The sequence below is a fragment of the Balaenoptera acutorostrata genome, chromosome 3 (genome assembly GCF_949987535.1).
Source record: "Balaenoptera acutorostrata chromosome 3, mBalAcu1.1, whole genome shotgun sequence".
Lineage (NCBI taxonomy): Eukaryota > Metazoa > Chordata > Mammalia > Artiodactyla > Balaenopteridae > Balaenoptera > Balaenoptera acutorostrata.
In genome coordinates, this window is record NC_080066.1 from 94,865,037 (window position 1) to 94,890,935 (window position 25,899).

At 39.6% G+C, this 25,899-nt stretch overlaps 2 protein-coding genes and 1 pseudogene across 4 annotated transcripts in view; 2 read left to right on the plus strand and 1 right to left on the minus strand.

Moving 5' to 3' along the window:
• TMEM87A (transmembrane protein 87A) overlaps positions 1-17,367 on the plus strand; it is a 44,763-nt gene extending 27,396 nt beyond the window's left edge. Inside the window, exons 12-20 of one of the 3 annotated variants that reach the window (XM_007173619.2) lie at positions 5-73; positions 1,880-1,988; positions 2,913-2,971; positions 3,704-3,807; positions 11,283-11,356; positions 11,778-11,839; positions 13,470-13,522; positions 14,071-14,101; positions 16,708-17,367. In XM_007173619.2, coding sequence (XP_007173681.1) covers positions 5-73; positions 1,880-1,988; positions 2,913-2,971; positions 3,704-3,807; positions 11,283-11,356; positions 11,778-11,839; positions 13,470-13,522; positions 14,071-14,101; positions 16,708-16,749 — 603 coding nt within the window. In that variant the 3' untranslated portion in view covers positions 16,750-17,367. Of the gene's footprint in view, positions 1-4; positions 74-1,879; positions 1,989-2,912; positions 2,972-3,703; positions 3,808-11,282; positions 11,357-11,777; positions 11,840-13,466; positions 13,523-14,070; positions 14,102-16,707 lie in introns of all 3 variants that reach the window. The other 2 variants (XM_007173617.2, XM_007173616.3) reach the window with 2 other exon arrangements.
• Positions 6,028-6,690, minus strand: LOC114236669 (COP9 signalosome complex subunit 7a-like; annotated as a pseudogene).
• Positions 17,368-19,729: 2,362 nt separating the features above from the next.
• VPS39 (VPS39 subunit of HOPS complex) overlaps positions 19,730-25,899 on the plus strand; it is a 50,481-nt gene continuing 44,311 nt past the window's right edge. Inside the window, exon 1 of the mRNA XM_007173620.2 lies at positions 19,730-19,952. Coding sequence (XP_007173682.2) covers positions 19,880-19,952 — 73 coding nt within the window. The 5' untranslated portion in view covers positions 19,730-19,879. The remainder of the gene's footprint in view (positions 19,953-25,899) is intronic.

Sequence of the window (25,899 nt, forward strand, 5' to 3'; positions counted from 1 at the left end):
GCAGGCCCAGACTGATCTTGCTTCCTTGGCCTTTATCCCCTTGGCTTTCCTAGACACTGCCCTGTGCTGGTGGATATCCTTCTCATTGGATTCTTTGATGGCAGTCTATTTTCTCCTTTTGGAGATGGGTTTCCATTGATCTTTCTGCAAAGGGTTTTTTTTTTTTTTTAACAGTTTTATTGATTACTCCTTAGTCTGAGATTAGGTAGGGTATGTTTAGTCTAACAACCTGAGGCCTCAGGTAAGCAGTTTTTTTGTTTTTAATTTTTAAAATTGCATCAGAAATTGGTGACTGTGATCTGAGCACAAGATAAAAGCTTGTGGCTTTCCTTTTTTTTTTTTTTAATGAACATTTCACTTTGATTTTGGACTTATTTGTGCACCCCACTTAGTGTTAGAATCACTGGCCGCCCTGCTCCTGACATTTCTTTCAGCCTCTAGGAATTATTAAATGCTTTGAAAATTATGAAAAGATTTTGATTCTTAAAATGTGGTTTGGGGATTACATAAGGTTGTTTGACTCTCTTAAAATTCTATGTAGGTTTAGCAGGTTTAACCCCTTACAGGGTAAGTGTTTTATACCCCTGTTCAAAAGCTGACTTCGGATTGTCTGAAGGCTTCCACTCTTTCAAGTAAATATTGATTCGTTTACAGATGAAGCCAACCAGCACGTAACAGACAGATTTCTATTTAAGTAATCTTTTTCTCTTGCTTCTTAAAATTAAATACTGTTTATTAGGGACTTGGCCTATTGGATGAAGGATTTGACTTTTGGGACTTTTATCCTTTTGGTTTATTTTTTTAATTTGTGTTGGTTTTTGTGTATTTGCTTCTGTGTGGAATATTATTGTCTTGATAAACTGTGATGGTTATAAAAGGCTGAATGTAAACAAAATAATTTTATGAATTTGAGTAGATTATCATATATCAGAAATCTTTGAAATTGAAGTGTTCTTGGTTCAAATGGTCAAGCTTTTCTAGGTCAATATCTTTCAAGTGTGCTTTGTGAACCTCTATAAATATTGGGAGGAGTGGAGAGAGGAAAGTGGGGCTGGACCAAACAATGAGATAACCCAGTGTTTAGGTAGCAGCTTGTTAATAAGTCTTTGTCAAAGCACAGACCAAGCTCCACCTCATTGATTTTTGTGTCTGCTCATTCTGAAAGTCGGACATGAGAGCAGATATCCTCTTCAGTAGTCATCAATTCCCCTCCTGTCTTCTGTGGCAACTTCTGCTTGGGAATAATGTTCTGAAAATGGAGAGTCATTACTTTTAGAGCCTAACTGCCTGGAATACTCGACCAATTGTAATTGTACTGTCCTTTTAATTCAGGATTGATCTGGCAGCTGATGGCAGTTCTCTTAATATGGCACAAGGGGTCTAAGTGTAGAACTCTGGAAGGTTGTAGGCATAAGTGTATTTATGACCCTAGACTGGATTAGCTGGGACAGTGAGAACAGAGCTACCTACCTTAAAGGAAGAGAGAAGATAATGCTAACTTCTCTTCCCTTACCTGTTACTCATTTTCATTTCATTTTCTTCCATTTGTCTTTCTTTTTCTTTTTTCTTTTTGTTTCTCTAGAAAGCTGCTTCCTGTCTTTATTTCTCTTTTTAATATTTTCCTCTTTTCTTTTTTCTTCTTATTTTTCTCCATTCTCATTTTATCCTGGCTCTGTCTTCTCTTCAGTATCTCATTGAAAATGAAGACTTTCTTATTAATCATGGTGAGGCTTGGGGTGGTTGTGAGATTGAGAATAAGAGAGCTGTAAGGCCTCTGGGATCCATAGCTCTATCATTATGACCCCAGATCCTCAGAAACGAGGATTAATTTAATAGCTTATGGTTTTTCTGAATGTTGATTTCCTTGACCTTCAAACACATATTTATTAGCCTGACTCAAACAATGAAGCTATTAAAACTTCGGAGGAACATTGTAAAACTCTCTTTGTACCGACATTTCACCAACACACTTATCTTGGCAGTGGCAGGTAAGTCGGGGACTTTCTTCCTGATGTTTAAATGTGATCCTTTTAGAACAGAGATTCTTAACCTGAGAGGTTATAGGTGGGCTCTGTAAAATTACATAGAAAAGTTTTGTGCATTTTACTTGGGGAAGTGGTCTTTAGCTTTTGTCATTCTCAAAGGGGTCTGTGGTTCAGAAAAGATTGAGAACCATTTAGTTTAAGTATAATAGATGAAAATTAATTCAGCTGTTAGTATATCTCTATCCTGTCTCCATTCTTTTTCTTGAAGCAAGTTAGCTTGAGTGCCATAGAGCATTCAGATTCCTTTTAGAAGACATTAATACTTGCTTATTTGGTTTTATTAAATAGCTATAGAATTTTAGGTCAGGGTACGTTGCCATTATACTCCTTGTACGTATGTTACTAAGCATGCATAAAATATAGATATTAGGTAGACCATAGCCAAAGTAGGCTTATTTTCTGCCTTTTGGCCCTTGTAGCAGGAAAAGTGAAGTCTGGCCTGTGATTGGAACCAACAGTTGTGTTTGTCTTGCAGTCATTTTATCAGCCTTTTTTTTCCCATCTGACCAGCTAAAGAAAAATGAGCATTACTATACTAAGGATAAAGGAAGGGGAAAAATTGTATTATTGATATTGCTGGGAAAAGCCACATTTCCAATAACTTCATTTCCAATTCTCAGGGTTACTGAAGTAGCCAGATAGTAAACAAAACTATTCTTTAAGTACAGAAAGGTTTGACAAGAGTACATGGGCCTTGTATAGAGTAGTTAAGTAAATTTGTATTGAATAAATATGTTAAAATAACAGAAAGTGACGGTGATGTTTGGTGGTTAGGGATGTGGGGGATTCCACTTAACCAGAATTGGAGAATGTAACTGGGGATGTAAACCAACATTCATACTGACCAGGTTTTATATTTCCTCTTAGCATCTATTGTGTTTATCATCTGGACAACCATGAAGTTCAGGATAGTGACTTGTCAGTCGGTGAGTTAACAAACACATGCATTTAGGAATAGTGTACTGTTTGTTACACACAGACAATGATGTTGATGACAGTGGTAAGGTTTGTACCTTATAAAAAATTAGAGTTAGGTCTCCACTCTGAGGGTTAGAATGCTTCTCTCCTCCTGAGTATTCTATATGTATCATATACTATATATACTAGTAGTTCAAGAGAATTTTATAAGTGATAACCACAGTCTGTCATAACCCAATCTTGGCTTTAACTAAAAATTCTCAAATAAGAAATCCAGAGTCTTAAACATTAAGTATGTGTGAATAATGCTAATCTGAGTAAAAACCATGTCCTTAAGATCTGAGCACAAAGACTGGTCAGTAGCATTTCTTTGGAGGCAACTAAGGCTCTGTTCTGGTAAAACTAAAGAAATGAAAATGAAAAGTATAAAAAAATAACAACCTGATGTTACTTTCTCTTACCTTATATAAAAACCCTTCCCTAAAGATTCTCAGAGCTATAATGAAGCATTGACAAGCACTCTGTTTGGTTAGTGCCTTTTCTTTAACAATGGTAATCACTACAAGGGAAGAAATTAGGTTCATTCACTTTGTGCTTGGCGCAGTGCTTGTTAGCATATAGCAGGCCCATAGTAAATATAAGTTGAATGAATAAACAAATAGTTCTTGTTCTATGCAAAGGGCTTTGCGAACAAAGGGTTAAGATAATGTATATAAGTGTATTTTTTCCCCTTTTGGTAGGATTGGCGGGAGCTGTGGGTGGATGATGCCATCTGGCGGTTGCTGTTCTCCATGATCCTCTTTGTCATCATGGTTCTCTGGCGACCATCTGCAAACAACCAGAGGTTTGGGGATTCTTCTTATTTACGCTGCTAACCATTGAATGGCCACATTATCAATTAGGGGTGGATCAGTGAGTGACACTGTCAGGGCCGTATCATGTAATGGAAACAATACTCATTGGGTCTGGACTCAGGAAATTGGGTTCATGTCTCAGCTCTCCTATTAATTTGAGTTGTGTTTTTTGGCATGCTGCCTCTTTTCACCTCTCTGAACCTTAGTTTCCTCTTCATAAAAGGGGGGGGGGTGCTTCCCTGGTGGCGCAGTGGTTGAGAGTCTGCCTGCTAATGCAGGGGACACGGGTTCGAGCCCTGGTCTGGGAGGATCCCACATGCCGCGGAGCAACTAGGCCCGTGAGTCACAATTACTGAGCCTGCGCGTCTGGAGCCTGTGCTCTGCAACAAGTGAGGCCGCGATGGTGAGAGGCCCGCGCACCGCGATGAAGAGTGGCCCCCACTTGCCGCAACTAGAGAAAGCCCTCGCACAGAAATGAAGACCCAACACAGCCATAAATAAATAAATAAACAAATTAATTTTTTTAAAGAAAAGGGGAATTGATACCTATTGATATGAGGTCCCTTTCAGTTCTGACATCTTCTGTTAATATAAGTATTTGTATGGGTAAATAAGGGAGGTAGATAGATTGTGACAATTGTAATGAGAGTCTCACCTATCTAGCCTCCAGAAGGAAAGAACAATTTCTATAGTCGGTAGCTCAGCTTATTTTGTAACAACAGAGAAGGTAAAATGAAAACTTAAGTGACTGACTATGGAATAAAAATCAACATGTGAATTTGCTTTGTCTAACTATAGGCAAATCTCAGTTATTTACGAATTGGCCATCTTTATTTTGTTATTAGCCATGCCTTTGTTTCCCTTCTTTTTTTCCCCCTCTTCGTGTGCTTTTAGACAGTTAAGAGCTTATATTATGCAACTATACCACCGAAGAAGGAAAAGGATGAGATGGTATAACTAAGGGTCTTGTGACCCTCCTTTACATTAATCTTTTTTTTTTTTTGTAGATAGACCTCTTGCAGATTTATTTCTGTCGTGTTATATATAGATATATTTATATATACTCTTTTTATTACAATATATCCCCTGCCCTTCCCCACCAAACTCACAAAAGGAAGTATAAATCCTTCCAGGATTGCCATCAGGCTTTCTAAGATAGCCAGGGCCAAGAATGAACCATCTCACAACAGCTCAAGAAACAGCTGCCCTTAGGCCATGGAGTCATCAAAGCAGTAGCATTCCCAGGACCCAAGGGCAGGAAAGAGGAAAGGAAACAACAGCAGTGTGACAGGATTCTGAGTTGAAAGTGTCCTAGACTTTCATCAGTGACTCCTAGAAAGGCAGGCGGGCTCCCAGAACTCTCAGGATGGGAATTAAGGTGGGAGCCCTGTGGCTCTTCAGATGCTCCCCAAATAGCCTGGGGGCAGGGAGTAGGAGCTGGGGGTTAGGTATGCAGGGCTGGGGTGGTGGGAGAAGGAACACATGTGGGTTATGCTGAGGACATAGCAGCCCCGCCTACTCAGTGACATATAATAAACAGGGACAGATGCTGGCTTCTAAAGAAACAGGGGAGAGAGCATGGCAGGGAGGAGGAGGGAACAATGGCACACATAAGAAAGTTACATACAGGACTTCCCTGGTGGCGCAGTGGTTAAGAATCCGCCTGCCAATGCAGGGGACACAGATTCAACTCCTGGTCTGGGAAGACCCCACATGCCGCGGAGCAACTAAACCCGTGCGCCACAACTACTGAGCCTGTGCTCTGGAGCCCGTGAGCCACAACTACTGAGCCCGCACGCCACAACTGCTGAAGGCTGCCTGCCTAGAGCCCATGCTCTGCAATAAGAGAAGCCGCCACAATGAGAAGCCCTCACACCGCAACGAAGAGTAGCCCCCGCTCAACGCAGCTAGAGAAAGCCCGCATGTAGCAATGAAGACCCAATGCAGCCAAAAATAAATAAATAAATAAATTTATTTTAAAAAGAGAGAAAAGGGGAAAAAGGAAAGAAAGTCACATAAAACAAAAAGTACCAACAAAAACATGACTTATACTTGCCTCCTCCCTTGGGAGTCGGGGAGAGAAGGGAGGTGAAGGGTCATGAACCTAGGATTATCAACTGGTCAGGGGCACAGGAAAGTTCTCTGAGGACTCCTAAGGGGCAGGCAGATAGCTGGGACCCCACAGTCCCAGGGAAGAAATGACAGTCCTGTCAGTTCGACCTGGACCAAATCTTGGCGCTCCCTCAGAGCCCCTTGCCCTTTGAAGCTTTCTCGCTGGGCTGGCACTGGTTGGTGCCAGGAGTTGGTTCCCTCAGCTCAGTCACGTGTTGCTCAGGGTCCTGAGATGGGGCTGCATGGCTCACCTGCTCCTCAGTGCCTGACAGCACCACTTTGCCGCCCACACACCACTCCTGCAGGATTCAGGCAGTGGCACTGAGGTCCTGGTGCTGGATGTCAACCTCCAGTCTCTGGTTGGGCTGGTTGAGGGAGGCGAATCACGTCAGCGTACACGGCCTCAATGACAGGGTCTTCCGGATGCCACATGTTCTGCAGGACAGGGGCCTCCAGTGGTACTGCATATAGGATACACTTGACTTTGGCAGCCAGGGTGACGATTGATAGATGTCAAAACTTATCCTTCTGAGCCTCTGTGAGTGGAGGAAGATTCTGGGCTTCAGCTAAGTGGTCAGCATGTGTCCTGTAAGCAAACACTGTGAGCAGCCGAAATGTGGAATGTGGAAGCAAAGTCCCTCTCAGCCACCTCTCTAATATTAGGCGTATCCAGCAGTGTACACACCAGGGGCCTGCAGCACCTGTGGATGACTGTGGCCAGTGCTGCCCCCTTGGCTTGTCACCTTCATCTCAGCACTCATGGCTTCACTGAACTGAGGGGACCTGGGCTCAGGACCGTGTGGAGCTTCCACGTGGCTCCACCCCGTCCCTTAAAGAGGCAGCCTAGGGACCGTGGCCTCCTGCTGATGCCCCATCATACTCTGGGTCAGACTCTGCAGGCCACTACCTGGACGTTTCGTCTTCCAGCACACTGCGTGGGGCCACTGCTCTGTCACTTCAGCAGCTGTTCCCAGCCTTTCCTGCCACCTCCCTCTACACTGATCTATTGATCTTCTGTTCATTTGCTAGCTATGTCTATACATAAAGTTTTTCCCTTTCTTTAGTCTTTAAAAATTTTTTTTTGCTTTATGTCTCCTCTTCCTTTCTCCTTTTTTAAAAAACATTGTGCCCACTCCCTATAACTCCATTGTTAACAGCCTAATGTGATGTATCCTGCCACATTTTATTCCGTGTTCAAATATGGAATCTTCTTTTACTCACTCAACAGTGCATTGTGGAAATGCCTTCCAAGACAACTGGTTTAAATTAAACTCATTATTTTCATGGATGGCATTATATTACATAGTACAGATGTATAGTTAATAATTAACTATAACTATTAACAAGTTAACTATAATTAACTTGTTTCCCTGTTGATGGGCATTTGGACTATTTCCAGTTTGGTTGTTTTAGGGTCCCCAAGATCACTTTTTTTTTTTTTTTAATGTATCTATTTTATTTATTTATTTTTGGCTGTGTTGGGTCTTCGTTGCTGTGCGCCGGCTTTCTCTAGTTGCAGCGAGTGGGGGCTACTCTTCGTTGCAGTGCACGTGCTTCTCATTGCAGTGGCTTCTCTTGTTGTGGAGCACGGGCTCTAGGAGCGTGGGCTTCAGTAGTTGTGGCATGCAGGCTCTGTAGTTGTGACTCACGGGCTCTAGAGCACAGGCTCAGTAGTTGTGGCGCACGGGCTTAGTTGCTCCGCGGCATGTGGGATCTTCCCGGAACAGGGCTTGAACCCGTGTCCCCTGCATTGGCAGGCAGATTCTTAACCACTGCGCCACCAGGGAAGCCCAAGACCACATATGTTTAAAAGGACTCATGAGACTCAGCATACAGTTGTACTTAGAGCAAAGGTTTAGGGACTTCCCTTTCCCTTCCCTTCAGGGAAAGGTTTTTAAAGACAGAGTGAGGGAGCAGGGGTGTGGGGTGCATGATCAGCTTGTAGACATTCTTCTGATTGGTTAGAGGTGAGGTAATCCCATCAGCCTTCTGGTTCTAACCAGTCTGGGATCTACAGGCTTTTGGCAGCACACAGTTAACTTCTTCCACCTGGTGGGGGTTTCAGTATTGGCAAAACAGCTCAAAGGATATGGCTCAGGATATTATCCATAGCCCTTAAGGAGGAACTAAAGGTCATTGACTTTGTTTAATGGCTAAACTATTATTATTTTGTCTTGCTTGACTGTTTTCCTTTGCTTCTGTATTTTCTCATTTCTCTGATTACATTTATTCTTTGGAACTCGGGGAAGGCCTAGGAAGCTAAAGTTTTTCTACAGACAAAAGACAGGCAGAGGTTTTGGGGCCAGGGAGGAGGGGTAATCCCAGGAAGGTCCTATAGGGTCTTGCTTGGTTACGTACATTTATTTTTATACACTCGAATAACCCTACGCCTCATTTTTTTCTCTCATTGCACTTATTATCTTCTAAAATCTATGTACTTTATTTATTACTTACTATCTATCTTCTCTTCCTATCCCCCACCCCTCAAACCAGATGTAAGTTCCATGAAGGCCAAGAACTATTCCTGGCTACATGGAGTTAGCCAAGCTGCAAAATCTGAGGGAATGGTCTCTATAAGACTGTCCTCACTTCTGATACACAGTTGCGAGTTCAAGGGTTTGCAAAACCATCTCAGGTTTGATTATTCACTAAAAGGACTCAGAATTCACTGAAAGCTGTTATGTTGATGGCTATAGTTTATTACAGAAAAAGGATAAAAATTAAAATCAGCCAAAGGGAGAGACTTACAGTACAGAGTCCAGGAGGGGTCCAAATGCAGCATTTCCAGTTGTCTGCTCCCATGGAGTCACAGACGGTGTTCCCTCCTCCTGGTTGCAGTGTGTGACAGTACACACTGGGTTTTGCCAACCAAGGGAGACTCACCCGAGCCTTTGGTGTCCAGAGATTTTACTGGGGCTCGATCACCTACTATCTGTGTGGCTGAACTTCAGTCTCCAGGGAGGGCCTGGAGGTCAGGCTTATCTTTAGTTGCTAGTTCCTCTAGAGGCCGGAAGTGATATTGTGTGCCCCAGAGACCTTGTCACAAGTCACACTGTTAGACTGTCCTGTGGCCAGAGCCAAACAGGGTGACCAGAGACACTCCCATCAGGCAGGACATGCCAGGGGCATAGAGGTCACCTCCCAGTAGTCACGGGCAAAACCAGTCCTCTCTTTGTGTACACAAGGTTAAATTTTCACTACACACAGGCACATAGCAGATGCTCAGTACATATAGTGAGTGGCCTTCAGATTCCTGGGTTAAAGGGTATGTGTATTTGTAATTTTTAAAGTATGACCAGATTGTATTCCAAAAAAAATCTGAAACAAATTGCATATCTACCAACAGTGGTATGAGGCTCTCTTTCCTCTTCCCTCCTTCTACACTCCCATTATTTTATTTAATTTTTGCAGATCTGATGGATGAGCGTTAATATCCAGTGTTACTTTTATTTGCATTTAAGACTGAGTTAACTTTTTATGTCTTTTATATGTTTACTGTCAGTTATGTCAATCAGCTTTTTATATCTTTGGCTTATTTTTTTATTGCCTTATTGATCATTTTTGTATTGATTTGTAGGAATTCCTAATATATTTTAGATGCCAATACTCCAGATATTTCCAGTGTTCAAGTATTCCAGACATTTTCTCCTAGTTTGATTATCTTTGAACTTTTTTTTAGTGATGTTTTTGGTTATAGGAAATCTCAAAAATGTGGAGTCAAATTTGTCATTTTTTTTCCTTCACAGATTATACATTTTGTGTTCTAAGAAAATTATTTCCTACCTTGAGGTGAAATCATAAAGTTCTTCTATAATTTTTTAAAAAATTTCACAGTTGAGCTTTCATTCATAAAGAGTATGTTTGATTATAGGTTCTCTTGTCTCTTTTGCTCTGATCCTGCTCAGTAGCACATTGTCTTAATCCTAATTATTTTAGCTTCCTGATAAATCTTGTATCTCCAGGGCCTAAACCGCCCTCCCCCTTAATCTTCTTTTTAAAAAATATACTTTGTTATTGGGTCTTTGCTTTAAAAAAAAAAAATTAGCTTATTTGTTTAATTCTAGGAAAACCTTATAAGATTTTGATTGGAATCTAATTAAGCTTAATGGATTAATTAGGGAAATTTTGTATCTTTTTGATAATCCCATCCTTGAGTGTGTTATCTCTTCATTTTTCAGTACTTTCAATGCCTCAGTTATGTTTTGTAACTTTAAATGTGTTTTTTAAAAACCTTTGTGGATCTTATGGATGCAACCTCTTTTAAAATAATAATTTAGGCTTTTCCAGTTATGTAGGAATGCTCTTGATTTTTGTATATATATCACATCCATCAACTCTCCTGTGTTACCTTGTTCTAATAATTTGTAGATTTTCTCATTAGATTGGTTATTATCTCAAATTAATAGTTTTCCTGTCTCATTTCTGATTTTTGTGTTTGCTAGGCCTTCCTGTATAATATTGAATAGAGGAAATGAGAGTGGGCCTCTTCATCTTATGCTGACTTTAAAATAAATGCATCTCAAGGATCACATTGACTTTGATATTTACTGTGAATTTTTGTTAGTTACCCTTTATCAGGTTACAGGTGTTCCCTATTATTCCTAGCTTATAAGGAGTTTTTTTTATCACGTAAGGGTGATTTTAAAACAAAGTAGAGTGAAAATAATAGACAACAGTAAAATGGAAAGTGCAGAATGAGTTCAAAGCTAAAGCATTCCAGGAATTACCTATCTGGTAGCTACTTTGCTGAATCTCTTGTAAATTGCGAAGGAAAGATAACAGATATTCCAGATCAGGCCTTCATCTTCTCAGCTCCCCACTTAGAAATTGAGATTTTAAATTACTTGGAACACAGCAAGATCAGACTTTCCAAATCATAACTACCAATTTGAAGTCTGAAATTTTGAATTACAAGAGAATTTACTTACCCCTGTGTGATACATATGCTTGTAAGTGAACGTTTATTGAGTGCTTACTGTGAGGTATTGTTCTAAGCACTCTATTTGAAATGACTTACCTGCTTTTTTCATTACCTCTATGAGTAATATTCTGTTATTATTCCCATCTACAGATGAGGAACCTAGGGCACAGAGAGAATAGGTAAATTGTGTAAGGTCACAAGTAGTCCGTGGCTGAGCCTGCACTCATAAATATGATACTGTCCTGCTTCTCTCTTGTTAATAGCGGCAATTGAGAGCTTTCTGAAGGGAAAGAATTACTTTATTATTCACTAAACTGATGTAATGAATGACTATAATTGAGGTTTCAATAATTAGTCCTGTAAAATCCAGATAGTGGAGTAGTTTTTTTAGTTTTCTAATTTTTTCCTTCTGTTCTACCTTTGTTCTGTCAGGTTTGCCTTTTCACCATTGTCTGAGGAAGAGGAGGAGGATGAACAAAAGGAACCTATGCTGAAAGAAAGCTTTGGTAGTGATAAAATTCACCTTTTGTGCTTTAAATATTCTTTTCTGGTTTTTAGAAATAGAGTAAAAGAAGTATAACATTTTGAGTATCAAAATCAAGAGACTTTGATGCTTGTATTTATTCTTTTACAACATGTTCTTCAGTTTGATATGTGGTGAAGTTAGGGAGAAGCGAAAGTAAGGGTATGAATCTTTAGATGAAACCATGTTCAGTAAATAATGGCACATTAAATGTCCAGTTTACTTGCTAGAGATGAGCTGAAAACTTGACTTTGAACTTTCCAGCACAAATATAAAGATGGAGAAACTTATCTGTAGTATAATTTAGTGTCAATAAGCTTAAAATAAAGCTCTGAATCCATTTTTGCTATCAGTGCTGGTCTACTGACCTAGTTAACCAGTCTGTTGTTTTTTTTCTTCTACAGAAGGAATGAAAATGAGAAGTACCAAACAAGAACCAAATGGAAATAGTAAATTAAACAAAGCAGTAAGTATGACTTCTTTTTTTTTTTTTTCCCTGTCCTCTGGCCCTTGGTGGAGCTCAGCAGTTATGTACAGTTCTTAATGATTTTTTACCTATGCTATAATTAACATTTTTAAAAACAGAGATAGCAAGAGATTCTGTCTAGGACCTAGTAATCTTTTAACTAGATGGTTTGCTGCTATGTCCTGAAAAGGTTCCAGACCATTCTGATGGTTCTGTTTAATGGTTTTCATCAATGAAATCATAGCCCCGTTAATAATCTAAGGTGATCTTTTTTGTAGTAAAGATGAAGATTTTTTCAAAACTACAGTGAGGTATCACCTCACACCGGTCAGAATGGCCGTCATTAAAAAGTCTACAAAAAAAAAGTCTACAAATAACAAATGCTGGAGAGGGTATGGAGAAAAGGGAACTCTCCTACACTATTGGTGGGAATGTAAGCTGGTGCAGCCACTATGGAAAACAGTATGGCGGTTCCTCAAAAAACTAAAAATAGAGTTGTCATATGATCCAGCAATCCTACTCCTGGGCATATATCCGGACAAAACTGTAATTCAAAAAGATACATGCACCCCTATGTCCATAGCAGCACTGTTCACAATAGCCAAGACATGGAAACAGCCTAAATGTCCATCAACAGATGAATGAATAAAGAGGATGTGGTACATATATACCACAGAATACTCTCAGCCATAAAAAAGAATGAAATAATGCCATTTGTAGCAACATGGATGGACTTAATCTCTATCATACTAAGTGAAGTAAGTCAGAAAGAGAAAGACAAATACCATATGATATCACTTATATGTGGAATCTAAAATATGATACAAATGAACCTATCTACAAAACAGAAAAAGACTCATAGACATAGAGAACAGACTTGTGGTCGTCAAGGCTGGGGGTTGGGGAGGGAAGGATTGGGAGTCTGGGATTAGCAGATGCAAACTATTATATATAGGATGGATAAACAACAAGGACCTACTCTATAGCACAGGGAATGCTACTCAATACTCTGTAATGACCTATATGGGAAAAGAATCTAAAAAAGAGTGGATATATGTATATGTATAACTGATTCACTTTGCTGTACACCTGAAACTAACACAAGATTGTAAATCAACTATACTCCAATAAAAATTTTTTTTTAAATCCTGTGATAAACCATAATGGAAAAGAATATGAAAAAGAATATATATGTGTATAACTGAATCACTTTGCTGCACGATGGAAATTAACACAGCATTGTAAATCAACTGTATACTTCAATTTTTAAAAAAAATCAAGAGTTTTTCAGTTAGCTTTTTTTTCCTTAAGAACTGTGCATTCACTCTGCATTTAAAAGGGCTTTAGAATTTATCTCAGTTTTAAGGAGCAAAGCTTACATGAAGCAAAAACTCTAGGTATTAGACTACTGAGAAGAAAGTGTTTAGGGATGTAGGATATCATTTTATATTTCGTTCATATAGTTTAGTTTTTTAAATTAAATTATTTGACTTTTCTGTTATTTGTCCTGTTATGTGAATATACTAGTTCACAGTGACAAAAGACTAAATTGAGACCTCTTTAGATCGTTACTTGAGATGTATATTTTGGTGCATTTTGGTAACATCTGGCATTTTTATGTTCTCAGCAGGAAGATGATTTAAAGTGGGTAGAAGAGAATGTTCCTTCATCTGTGACAGATGTGTAAGTTTTTGAATCATTACCACAAGAATCCTTTTTCACAGTTAGTATTACTTTTATTATTTTAAATGAATGAGCTGAAGAGCATAGTAATGAGAATGCTTGAGTTAACTCTAGAAGTAAAAGGTTAAATTACTGAAATAATTTAAAGTATTAAAAATATTAAAAAGATGTTAGAAAATAAAGACCAGGAATGATATACAAACAAAAATAATCCAGATTATTCATTCAGATGACATTTCTGCTCAGGAAGATTTAGCTGTAGGTCTTCCTAAAATCAGTGGGATAATCCTTTTGGAATTTTTGGGTTCCTTTCCATGCCTATAATTTTAATTAAACATTGTTCCTATTAAAGTCCATACAATTCTAGTAACTGTGATTCTTTTTTTTTTTTTTTTTTGTATTTGCTTTTTCTTTTCCTGAAATGTCTTCAATGGGATGCAAATCTTAGGTAGTTACAAAAACTTTAAATTGTAGTCATTATTCCACTGTCCTTTTTGAACCATTTATGGCTTTATTTTACATCGTTTAGTTTGTTTTTCTCTCTGCAGAGCACTTCCCGCCCTTCTGGATTCAGATGAGGTTAGTAATCAAATCATATGCACATAAACTATGGGTCTGGTGGCTTAAGTCTTTTGTTCAAGGAGATTTATTTATATGACTCGGTAATGGACTGATGAACTATAGTTGGTATAGTTGACAAAGGATGAAAAGAGAAATACTAATACTATAACTAAAATATTCAAGAATGTTTCCTTTCTGTACATGTCCCCCTTTTATTTCTTACAAAGTGTGGTCAGACTTGAGAGTGTCTTTGTTTAAATTGGGTAGCCAGTACCATACTCTTCCACTAATTCCTTTGTCTTTAAGAAATTAAAATTTAACCCTTATCTAGTCTAGGGAAAAATAATAAAGAAAAGTTATTTTAAGTTACCTACTATACAGTGTTATCTGTGTCACTGTCCTCCAGATAATAAGGATAATTAGTACCTCTAATGTTTATGTTGATTATTAGTCTTTTAATATGGCTCCATACACTTTATCTAGAAGATTTCACATGAGGTTTTATGTAAGAATTGCAGTCTGAGTTCGTGGAAACCACTTCTAGACATGTTCTGAATGTTTAGGTTATTCTGGAGTCATGATTTCAGAAAGCCTTTTAAAAGCCTCTACCCAATTGTGACTTACTTTGTTGGATTGACTGCTAAAAAATGGTTTGTTCACTTCTCACTGACCTGCTGTGTGGTGCAGTACACAGTGTCAGATTCCTTAGCTGTTGCATGCATTGAGATAATTGAGAACTCTACCTTTCAGACAAGGCTTTGCTTTTTGTGGTATATTCTGCAGTTCCTAGATCTTTCTCTTGGGAGCCATCTTCTGCTAACAGTTTGCCTTCAGGGTATCCCACTGGCTCCAGCTCTCCAGACACGCATATTTCAGCCAGAGGAGGCTGAGTATGTGAAACCCAGCTGTGCCATTTATGGGAATATGGGTTTATTGTAGTACTTTTGGTGGCACTGACTTCATCTGTTTATATTTTCCTGTGTGAAAAAATGATTCAAGAACTGAAAAAGAACTTAAATGAATTACAAGAGAAACAAATAAAGGACTAGGAATCAAAACAGCATCAGACTCTTCAACAATGTTGGAAGCTAGAAGATAATAGAACAATGTCTTTGAATTCTGAGAAAAATTATTTTCAAACTAGAATTCTGTACTCAACTATCAACATAAGGGTAAAACAAAGATGTTTTCAGTCATGCAAAAACTAAAATAATTGACATCCTATGTGTGCTTTCTCAGGAAAGAGTAGAAAATGTTATTCATAAAATGAGGGAACTAAAAAGAGAAAGACTTCGGATTCAGGAAGTAAAGGATCCGACACAGAGAGGCAGGGATAAATTCCTAGGATGATGTAAGAAATTCTCAGAGTGTGACAGCTGGGCAACAAGTTTGGAGAACAGCTAGTCCGGAATGGAGCGGGAGAACAGAGAGCTTCAGGGACAAGTATTTCTAAGGAAAAAAACATGAAAAGGGTAGATAATCTGATGTAATTGATCATATTGAAAAGGGATTTACAGTTCTGTCAGAGTTTGGGATAAATTTGTGATAGGTACTTAGCAAATGAAGCAAAGGAAAAATGAAAAAATACTCTAAGGTAAAATTACTATGTAATTACTGTGAAATTTAATAGTATTACATTAATTTTCTCAATTGAAATGGCATACTATAAATACTATTTTATAGTCAAATATAATTTTTTACATGATTTTAAAAAATTATGGTGAAAAACATGTAAAATCTACCATTCTAACCTTTCTCAAGTGCAAAGTGTTGACTTATATGCACATTGCTGTGCAACAGATCTCTAGAACTTTTTCATCAAATGTTAATTTTAATCAGTATATTTCATTGTAAGGATATACTATAGTTTGTTTATACAGTCCTATATTTTTATTTATTTATTTTTATAAATTTATTTATTTATTTATTTATTATTTATTTTTGGCTGTGTTGGGTCTTCGTTTCTGTGAGAGGGCTTTCTCCAGTTGTGGCGAGTGGGGGCCACTCTTCACCACGGTGCGCGGGCCTCTCACTGTCGCGGCCTCTCCCGTTGCGGAGCACAGGCTCCAGACGCGCAGGCTCAGTAGTTGTGGCACACGGGCCTAGTTGCTCCGCGGCATGTGGGATCTTCCCAGACCAGGGCTCGAACCCGTGTCCCCCGCACTGGCAGGCGGACTCTCAACCACTGCGCCACCAGGGAAGCCCCAGTCCTATATTTTTGGACACTTAATTCTTTCTAGTATTTTGTTGTAATTCTCAGTGTTGCAGTAGAGATGCTAGTGGCTAAATCTTTGCCCACATCCTTGACTATTTCATTAAGCTAAATTCCTGAATCAGAGGAGGTACACATTTTTATTAAAGCTTAAGTGACTCTAAAATATACAGTTCCCTTTGATTTGTGGTTTGTTGTCCAGAAGCCTAGAGGTTTTGCTTCAGTTAATCTTGGGACTTGGACATCTGTGTGTTTCAAAATCTTTATAGATGGTTAGGAACCATTGCTCTAAATATTTAATGAACATAAGCAAGTAATTATAGAAAATGTGTGTGTGATCATCTTTGGAAAAGATATTTGGAATGTAGACCATTTAAAATCAATATACTTAGCATAACCTTTTTCCCCCTAGGAACGAATGATCACGCACTTTGAAAGGTCCAAAATGGAGTAAAGAATGGGAAGATTTGCAGCTGAAGATGGCTAGTATCTGGGAAGAGATCAGCTTCTGTGTCAGTCTTTACACTGCTCCATGGGATTAAAGGAGGCAATGACATCCTGATCTGTTCCTTGATCTTTGTGCATTGGAGCTGGCGAGAGGTGTTGGAACAAGGAGAACATTCTATTGAAAACAAGGTCATAGGATGAGAAAAATCTACAAGTTTTTTATTTGCAGCATTGATGCCCCTTTCCCTCCCACACCCTGACATGGATGTTTATGCAACTTGTGTATGTTGTTCCTAAACCTTCTATAATGTTTAAATTGTTTAATCTGTCAAACTAAAAAATTTAACATATTCTGAAGAACTGTGACATCAACACCATAATAAGTAATATCCAGGAGCAACTGCCTGTAATTTTTATTTATTTAGGGAGTTACATAGGTGATGGGGGAAATTGTTAATTATCTTTGCATTTCTTGGGAAGCCAAGGTTAAATCTTGCAGAGGTAGTTTTGAGAAAAAGGAGTCCTTCTGCGTTAAGGAGCCATGGTTCTAACAATGATTAAAAGAACAACCAAAAAAAAAAAAGAGACTGTTACAGTGTGATTTAGATCATTTGAAAAAGCAAAATCAAGTGCAATTTTGTTTACAAACGGTGTATATTAAAGATTTTTCTATTTCAGATATACTTTAGAGAGAAATATTAGCTTAACTCTTTTGACATCTGCTATTGTGACACATCCCATTGCTGGCAATGTGGTGCACACTCCAGAACTTTTAACTACTGTTTTGTAAGCCTTCAAGGGCAGCATTGCAGAGTCCTAGGCAATGCTTTGCTTGCCTTCATGCCTTTTACTGGGTGTTGCACTAGATGCAGAAAGGCACTCCATCGTAAGTGCATGTGAGTGAGCACCCTGTTAAAGGGATTATAATGCTTCAGAAGCAGGAGCTAATACAAAGGAAACAGGTCCTTCTGGCTTAAACAGTTTTTTCTGCATGAAATAGTGTGGAGGCCCTGGACTGCTGCTCATTCTTTAGGATCGACTGTTCTTGTATCTGGTGTTGGTTTAGGGATGGTTTATAAGAAACATCACAAGGTGATGGGATTCATTTGAAGCACTATATTTGTTTGAATGATTTTGTCCAATTTTGCCTTCCCAAGATTTTTTGTTCTACATAGAAAGTTCATGCCACTTTTTAATATTAAAAAATTTTAACAAAATTGGTATCTTTTTCTCACTTTTTTTCCAGACTTTCTTTAAAGACCCTTCTTTCTCCCAAACTCTCTCTTGTAGAATTTTCCTTCCATGGTTTTTATTCTATGTTGTCTTACTTTCTGTTCAAACCAGTGACCACACTACTACAATCTTCACTAAAGTGTTAAACGTTTATGTAACATTTCTCTATAGCTGTTTGGTATGGTGAGTAACAAAAAAAAATCACCTAGATAGTATCTCTAAGAAACAATATGAAGAAATGACTATTCTCAGGTTAACGCATTCACAAAAGGCTGGTGTTAACTTCGTGTGCTTCTGTTCTTCCACACTGAAACTTAGCAAGTGAATAGTAGTCATAATGCAGCAGGATAGTTGGTCAAATAGTTGGTCAAATATTTTTCGAGACTGGCTAGATATTAACTTGAGACTAGGTTAAAAAAAAAAAAAAAAAAACCCACCCCGGCCATGCCATGTGGCTTGCAGGATCTTAGTTCCCCGACCAGGAATTGAACCTGGCCATGGCAGTGAAAGTGCCAGGTCCTAACCACTGGACTGCCTGGGAATTCCCAAGAACCTGTTGTTTTAAGCAGGAGTGTATAGCACAAATTCTATAGGTTGATTATTCTTTCTGCTTTCTCTTATGGCTTCTTGTGTTACTTTGATTGGTTATAGTGTATCAGTTCCTAGAAAAGGTTCAGAAGGAATTTATAGTATCACACTGACCTGTTACCTTAGAGTTTACATTGTTTATTTTGGTCTTGGTCCTTGGGTCTGGAACTACAAGGTATTCGGCCTTCTTCTAGCACAGCAGCTGGTAATTCTAAATTTTCAAGTTGTTCAGTTTCTATGGTGAAAACCAGCCACAAGATTTGTTTAGCAATTTTTGTGTTTCTTACTACTTGAAAATATTTCATTTGATTATCAGAAACAGCATTTGATAAAGATGGGACAGTATTCCTAATTTACAGATGAAGAGACTAAAAATAAACTGACCAGGGCTGGTGGGTGTTTGTTTTTGTTCTTTAACACCTTACATCGTAGACTCCTTTTTTCTTTTACATTTTGCTTTAAACCAAATGCTTAATTTTATGACATGCCTACTGTTTTCTTGGGGCTAAACTGCCAGATACAGATCGTTCTTGCATTGGTTCTCAAACTTTAAAGTTCATGGACTCTCCTTGGGGACTTATTAAATGACTGCTGGACTCCCCACTCCACAGTTTTTTGAGTCAATAAGGCTGGAATGAGGTCTGAGATTGCCTTTCTAACAAGTTCCCAGGTGATGCTGATCTAGGGACCACACTTTGAGAACCACAGGCCTAGACCAACCTGTAAAATACAAGGGTAAGGTACTCGAACTAGCTGGGTTTTTAATGGTAATACTAAAACTACCATTGAGTGCTTAGATTGTCAGGCGTTGCTAAGCGCTCACACGTTAGGTAGGTACACAACACTACCATCATTTTGCAGATAAGGAAACTAAGGCTTATAGAGATTGTTAAACGCCACAGCTACTTAGCTCATTTCCTAAATGGTACGTCTCCATCCCAGGTCTAACTGACACCAAAGCCTGAATTCTTCACCACCCTATGCTGCCCAAGGCAGTTCTAAGATTAAAATCCCTTTTCCTTCTTGTTAAGCCCATGGCCACTCGCACTCCACGATGGAGAAGGTCGGTCCAGGGTGAAACGCGGTCCCAATCACCAGGGCATTCCTCGAGGGTGCACTATGAACCGGGCGGAAGGGGCGGGGCTTCGGTTGCGGAAGGGGCGGGCTTGGCTCTGCAGGAAGTCCGGTGTTGATGATGGTTCTATCGCCCAAGAGCCAGTAGCAGGGGTCCCGGCTCTTCCCTTGGCCTGATTCCGGCCCCACACCCGACCTGGCACAGTCCGGGTGAGACTGCAGCGGCGACTCCGCCCGCCGCCATGCACGACGCCTTTGAACCGGTGCCGATCCTAGAAAAGCTGCCTCTGCAGATCGACTGTCTGGCTGCCTGGGGTGAGCCGAGGGGCCAGGCGGGGTCAGCGCGGGAGCGGCTGGGACCTTTCAGGAGGCTAGGGAAGTGGACGGGAGTCTGGCTGTGTGGACTCCGGTCGAACGCCGTCCGAGAGGGGCTTAGGATGAGGGAGGGCAGAGCCCTGTTGACAGCGAGGGTGGTGAAGCTGTTTGCTTTTGATGGTTTGTTTGTTTGTTTTTTGCATTGAACAAGTTAACAGCTATGTCTTTTCCCCCTTAGTGATCACTCATCGCTTACTTCTAATTACTGTAGCTAACTTGTTACTCTCCACTCTTAATCTAGCCAAGTGGTTGATTGCCTTATAGTCAAAATGCCCAAGTTGCCTAGCTCTTCTAGGTAGAAGAGCATCATTCCAGGCTGTCATGAAACCTAACCCATAAAAACTTGCATGATCCTTTTGAGATTGGCCAGTGCAGAAAGCAGGGTCAGGTATCTCTTCTCTGCTCCAGAATACAAATGGTTTCTGAAATAAACCTTGACTCTTAACTACGAACATTATGCTCCTATCTGTGAATGTGTGTCTGATAACCAAAGACCAAACAGAAGTAATTTCAGTCTTTCCTGTTAATGTCCAGGTCCTAGAAATCAAGTTAATGTCCAGGCCCTAGAAATCAAGGGCCATAAAAAGGTGGCTCAGAACCCTCAATCAGATCTTATATTGAGCCAGGTACCCATGATGGGCCTGGTGGAAGCCGGTGTCCTATTCATTATCTGTGGACAGTGCCACCTAGTCAGAGTTCTTCACATCCTTTTCAGTAAGGTGTTTTCACTCTAGATCTTCTTATTAATGTGTGCCCCTCACCACCACCCCAACCTTTAGCAGCCCTGGACCTCTGTTTGTTTTTTTTTTTTAATTTTATTCAAGTATAGTTGATTTACAATGTTGTGTTAATTTCTACTGTACAGCAAAGTGATTTAGTTATACATATATATATACATTATTTTTCATATTCTTTTCCATTATGGTTTATCACAGGGTATTGAATACAGTTCCCTGTTCTCTACAGTAGGACCTTGTTGTTTAGCTCTGGGCCTCTTTAAAGTCACACCTCCACAGCAAGCTGTCCTAGGGTTAAGGAGAGAATCCTGCTTCCTCCAGATGTCTCAAGAAAACCTCCATTTTTCTGTCATTAAATGCTCTCAGTAAAAATTAAAAATAAATAGAGGAGAAATAAAGAAATTGAAAAAATGAAAGACCTGACACTCAGCACAAAGGGGCTCATTCTCCTGTTTCTTCGTCAAGTATGTATTAAGTGCCTACATGGACCAGTCTCTCTGCCAGAGACAGGAATACAGGATGAATAAGAAACAATGCCTGTGCTCCTAGGACACACAGTGGCAGGCAAAGAAATATGAACAGATTACGATGCAAGATAAATGATACTAGAGACATATGCTGCCTAACATGGGAACATAGAGGGAGGGGTATTCCACTCAGGCTTGGACATATACTTCTGAAAAGGATGGATGCAGCTACTTATCACACTGTACTTAGCTTGTCAGAATCCTTGACTCTGATATGCTGTGGGTCTAGCAGTACACATATCTCAGTCTCTTTCACCAACTCCGGTTTGTGTCAATGAAGATTCCCTGAACCTGTGCTTTCCAGAAATACAGTTTTTGAAATGGTAGGTAGCTTTCGGTCTGCCTGATCTCCAAGCAAACAGGAGAAACGCTCATTGCCTACTAGGATGCTGTGATAGGTATTGGCTACAAGAGGCCATTTACTGCCTTGTGCCTCAAAACTACTTTATTTTCAGACTTTACCAGCAATAACTATTGCTATTTCTAGTTGTTACCCCTTCTATCTATACCATGACCTTAGGCGGGAAGTTCATCCAGGAACCTCCAGACTTCTGGAGAGCCAGACAATATTGGAGCTGGAAGATGCCATAGAGCCACCATAATCCATCTCCTGGGATATGGAAATGAGGAAAATACTGATGATGATGTTGACTTCTCCTGAAACTCTGTAGTTGTAGAATCCAGCTGCCTCTTCAGTATCTTCATGTGGATATCTTGTTGCATGGCCAAAACAGTTCTTGATTTCAAAACATGCCTGTCCCCCTGTATCCCATAGCTCAGCATATGGCATTTCTGTTTGCCCATTTGGCTAAGGCCAAAATCATTGGAATTATTCTTGACTTCTCTTATTCTCTTATACACCACATCCAATCCATCAGCAAATCTTGTTAGCTCGACCTCCTGAAAAATTCCACAATCCAGTCACTTCTCTCCATCTCTACTGTTAACTACTGCTGATGAAGACACCAGTCTCTCTCATCTGAATTACTGTAGTAGCCTTCTGACTGATTACCCTGGGTTTGCCATTGTGCCATTTGCAGTATTTTAGCCACACAGAGGTAGAGTGATCCTTTGAAAACTTAATCTAATTGCATCTCTCCTCTGCTCAAAACCCTCCAGTAGCTTCACATCACAACTAGAATAACAACACCTGTCATCACAACACCTGTCATGATCAGGCCTCTGGTTACTTCCCTGATTTTATCCCCTATGTTCTTATCCCTTGCTCCTTTCTGATACTAGTTACACTGCCTTCCTTGTTCCATGACCACAAAAGCATGTAACTATCTCAGGGCCTTTGCACTTGCTGTTTCCTCTGCCTGGCACTCTCTTGTCCTAAGTATTATATGGCTCATTCTTCATTTCATTTGCTGAAATGTCACATAAATCTGCAAGACCTTCCCTAACTATTCTATATAAAAGAAAATGCCACATCCACTGATGTGCTACTCTTTTACTCAGCCTTATCTTCTTTCACGGATTGCCACCTAATGCTATTTTATATGTTATTATTGTTATTGTTATTGTTATTATTATTATCTCATTCCATATTAGAATATAAATTTCTTCAGAGGTGTAACTTAGTTTTGTACATAGGTTTATTTGCAGTGCCTAGAACAGTCCCTGACTCGTAATGGATACTTATTAAATATTTGTTTAATTAATTAATAGTAGTAATGGCTTCCATTACTGAGTACTAATCTGTAGTAAGCATTTATGAAATAATAACAACTCCATTTTGCAGAAGAAGAACCTGAACATTTAAGTAGTTTTTCCAAGGTCACATCCAGTAAATCATGTCTGATTGTAGAGCCTGTTTCTCAAACTTTGATGTGTATTCAGAGCCTGTAAAAATGTAGGGTGTGTGTGTGTGTGTATCTGTGTGTGTGTATACCCAATCATTTTTATTTATATTTTCCAAAGAAATAATGGAAAAATAAATCAAGAATGATTAAAATGGTTACGAATAGCAGAAGGAAGAGAACAGGGGGAAGTGGACAAGGAGGGACTTCTCATAGTTTTAGCTTGGAACTAGATAAATGTCTCATGTAATTAAAAAATTAAATTAAAAAATGCAGATTTCGGGGCACCACCGCAGAACCATTGCATCAGAATCTCTGGGAGCAGGGCTCAGGAATGTGCATTTTTAGTAAGTCCAAGTGATTCTGATGCAGCTAAACAGGGGCTGATGCTTTGAGAAACACTGTTCTTTGCCCAAAGAAGAGAAGTGCCCACTACCCTGTTCGTCTGTGTACTCCCTGCTGTGTTCCGCAGTGGTTGTTTATCACATGAGTTTGGACTGGGTTGCAACGTTGAATGGAGCTTCACTAGGGTAATTGTGAGCTAGAGGGCTCTACCTTCCTTCCCAGGAGGAATCATGTCTAACCTTGTGGCTCAGGGTTAGGCCATCAGGAATTTTCTAGGGCTGGCTCTTGTTTGTTTTTGCGTGTGTTACCCGTTTGTGTAGTGTGTTCCACTTTCTGATGTGCAGTGTTGAGTCTCAGAAGGGACTGTCTACCCCGTGCTCTGCCTGCTCTGCAGGCTTTTCATTTTCTGTGTTTTGTGTGCGCGGCTGTGTTATATGATGACACGGAGTGTACACAGGCCAGGCTGGGTCAGGTCCTCTGGCCACCTGAGCCCCCACTGACGTCTGTAACCAAATCAAGCCTCTTCAGAGCTCTGTGCCATCATTACCTCTGGGTGATACACTGTTTTCCTTTTCTTTTTTAATAAATTGAATTAACTTATTTATTTTTGGCTGTATTGGGTCTTCATTGGTGCCCACGGGCTCTCTCTAGTTGCAGCGAGCAGGGGCTACTCTTCATTGCCGTGCGTGGGCTTCTCATTGCGGGCTTCTCATTGCAGTGGAGCACGGGCTTTAGGCGTGTGGGCTTCAGTAGTTGTGGCGCACGGGCTTAGTTGCTCCGGCATGTGGGATCTTCGTGGACCAGGGATCGAACCCGTGTCCCCTGCATTGGCAGGCGGATTCTTAATCACCACGCCACCAGGGAAGTCCCCACTGTTTTTCCTTATGAGTTTGAGGATTAGGAATGAGTATGTGTGTGGTGCTTTTACTAGTTAAAAGAAAGCTGTTACAATACTTTGCATGTATGAGAAATGCATTTTCCTCAGCATTTCCAAAGGAATGCTTGAGAAAGGTCAAATAAAATTTCAATTAAAATTTTTTTTAAAATTTCAGTGAATTTGTCTGATTCCATTTCATGACCAATAGAGTAGACATTTGATAGAAACATCTATTGGCAAATAAACATTTCAATAAAAATGGAAAGCGGACTCTTAAAAGTCATACTTAGGAGTTTGGCTTCATATTTTGGTAGTACAGCTTCATGAGGATTTTTTTAAGCCCCAGTGTGACAACGTCGGAGCTATGCTCTAAGGTAACAGATAGCAAACAGATAGCAAACATGGAAGGACACATAGAGTGAGACCAGCTGAGGGGTCCCTGGAGAGACTCTGGGGGAGGGCTGTTGCCGGGTACCTTGTAGAGGTAAAATTGATAGGCTTTGCAGACCAGAGTGGGAGACAAAGCTGTTGAAAGAGTTAAAGAAAAATAGGAACTGGCAGGGGCTTGGGGGTCACAGTGGAGAGGTTGGGGAAGATGGTGAACATTATGGTGGCCTTTTTGCTATAGATTTTTCCGTATGTTATAAGTGAATTAAAAAAGATTCTACTTCGTTTTATTTGTATTTGAAATATTAGTGGGTCTCCTAAAAAATCAACTTTAATATTTTCAATTGCTCAATACAGTGATATCTATAAGTAAAGTTCTAAACATAATATCGTTTGCAAAGCAAGCATTGTGAACTGAATTCTTTTTTTTTTTTTTCACCATGTTCTGCTCCGACATAAATCACCAGTGTTCCACTGGAGCTGGTGTTATTTCTGATTTCCACTTATGTCATTGAGAGCACACTGTGTCTTACTTTCTGTGCTCTGCCTTTACTTTAAAACCCAGAAGAGGACAGAGTCACTATCTTTTTCTGGAAGACTAAGGACATCAACCTGGAGAAGTGTTCCTGATGTGGCTTCTGACCTGTTTTTATAAACATAACCATTGTCTTTCAGACAGCCTCTGGCCGACACCTATTCTTTTGAGATGGGATGCCTTAGTAAGTGCATTGTAGCATGGGGTTAAGGGTCAGACAGACTGGAGTTGGAATCCTGCCCCTGCTACACATATCTTACTACATGTGTGACTCTGGATAAATTACCTATCCCCTCGGCCTCAACTTCCTCATCTATAAAATGGGAATTTAAGAAAAGGACATAAGTCAAAGGATAGTTGTTATAACCTATGATAAGTGCTTAGCATTTCCTGGAACACAATGCATGCTCAATAAAGTTTATCTATTTATGTCATTATCTAATATTTTATTTTGCGAAAGGTCAAGAGTTTATGAAAGGAATAAGTGACTGTTACAACCTCAGAAAGCTGAGGAAGTACATGCTTAACTTCCCTTAGTGATTTAATACAAATCCGTCAGGGTAATTATTTAAGTCCTTTCAGAACCTTTTGCCTTTTAGCCTAGCCCGGTGTCTCCCAAAATGCTGCCCCTGAACAAACAGCATCAGCATCACCTGGGGACTTGTTAGAAATGCAGA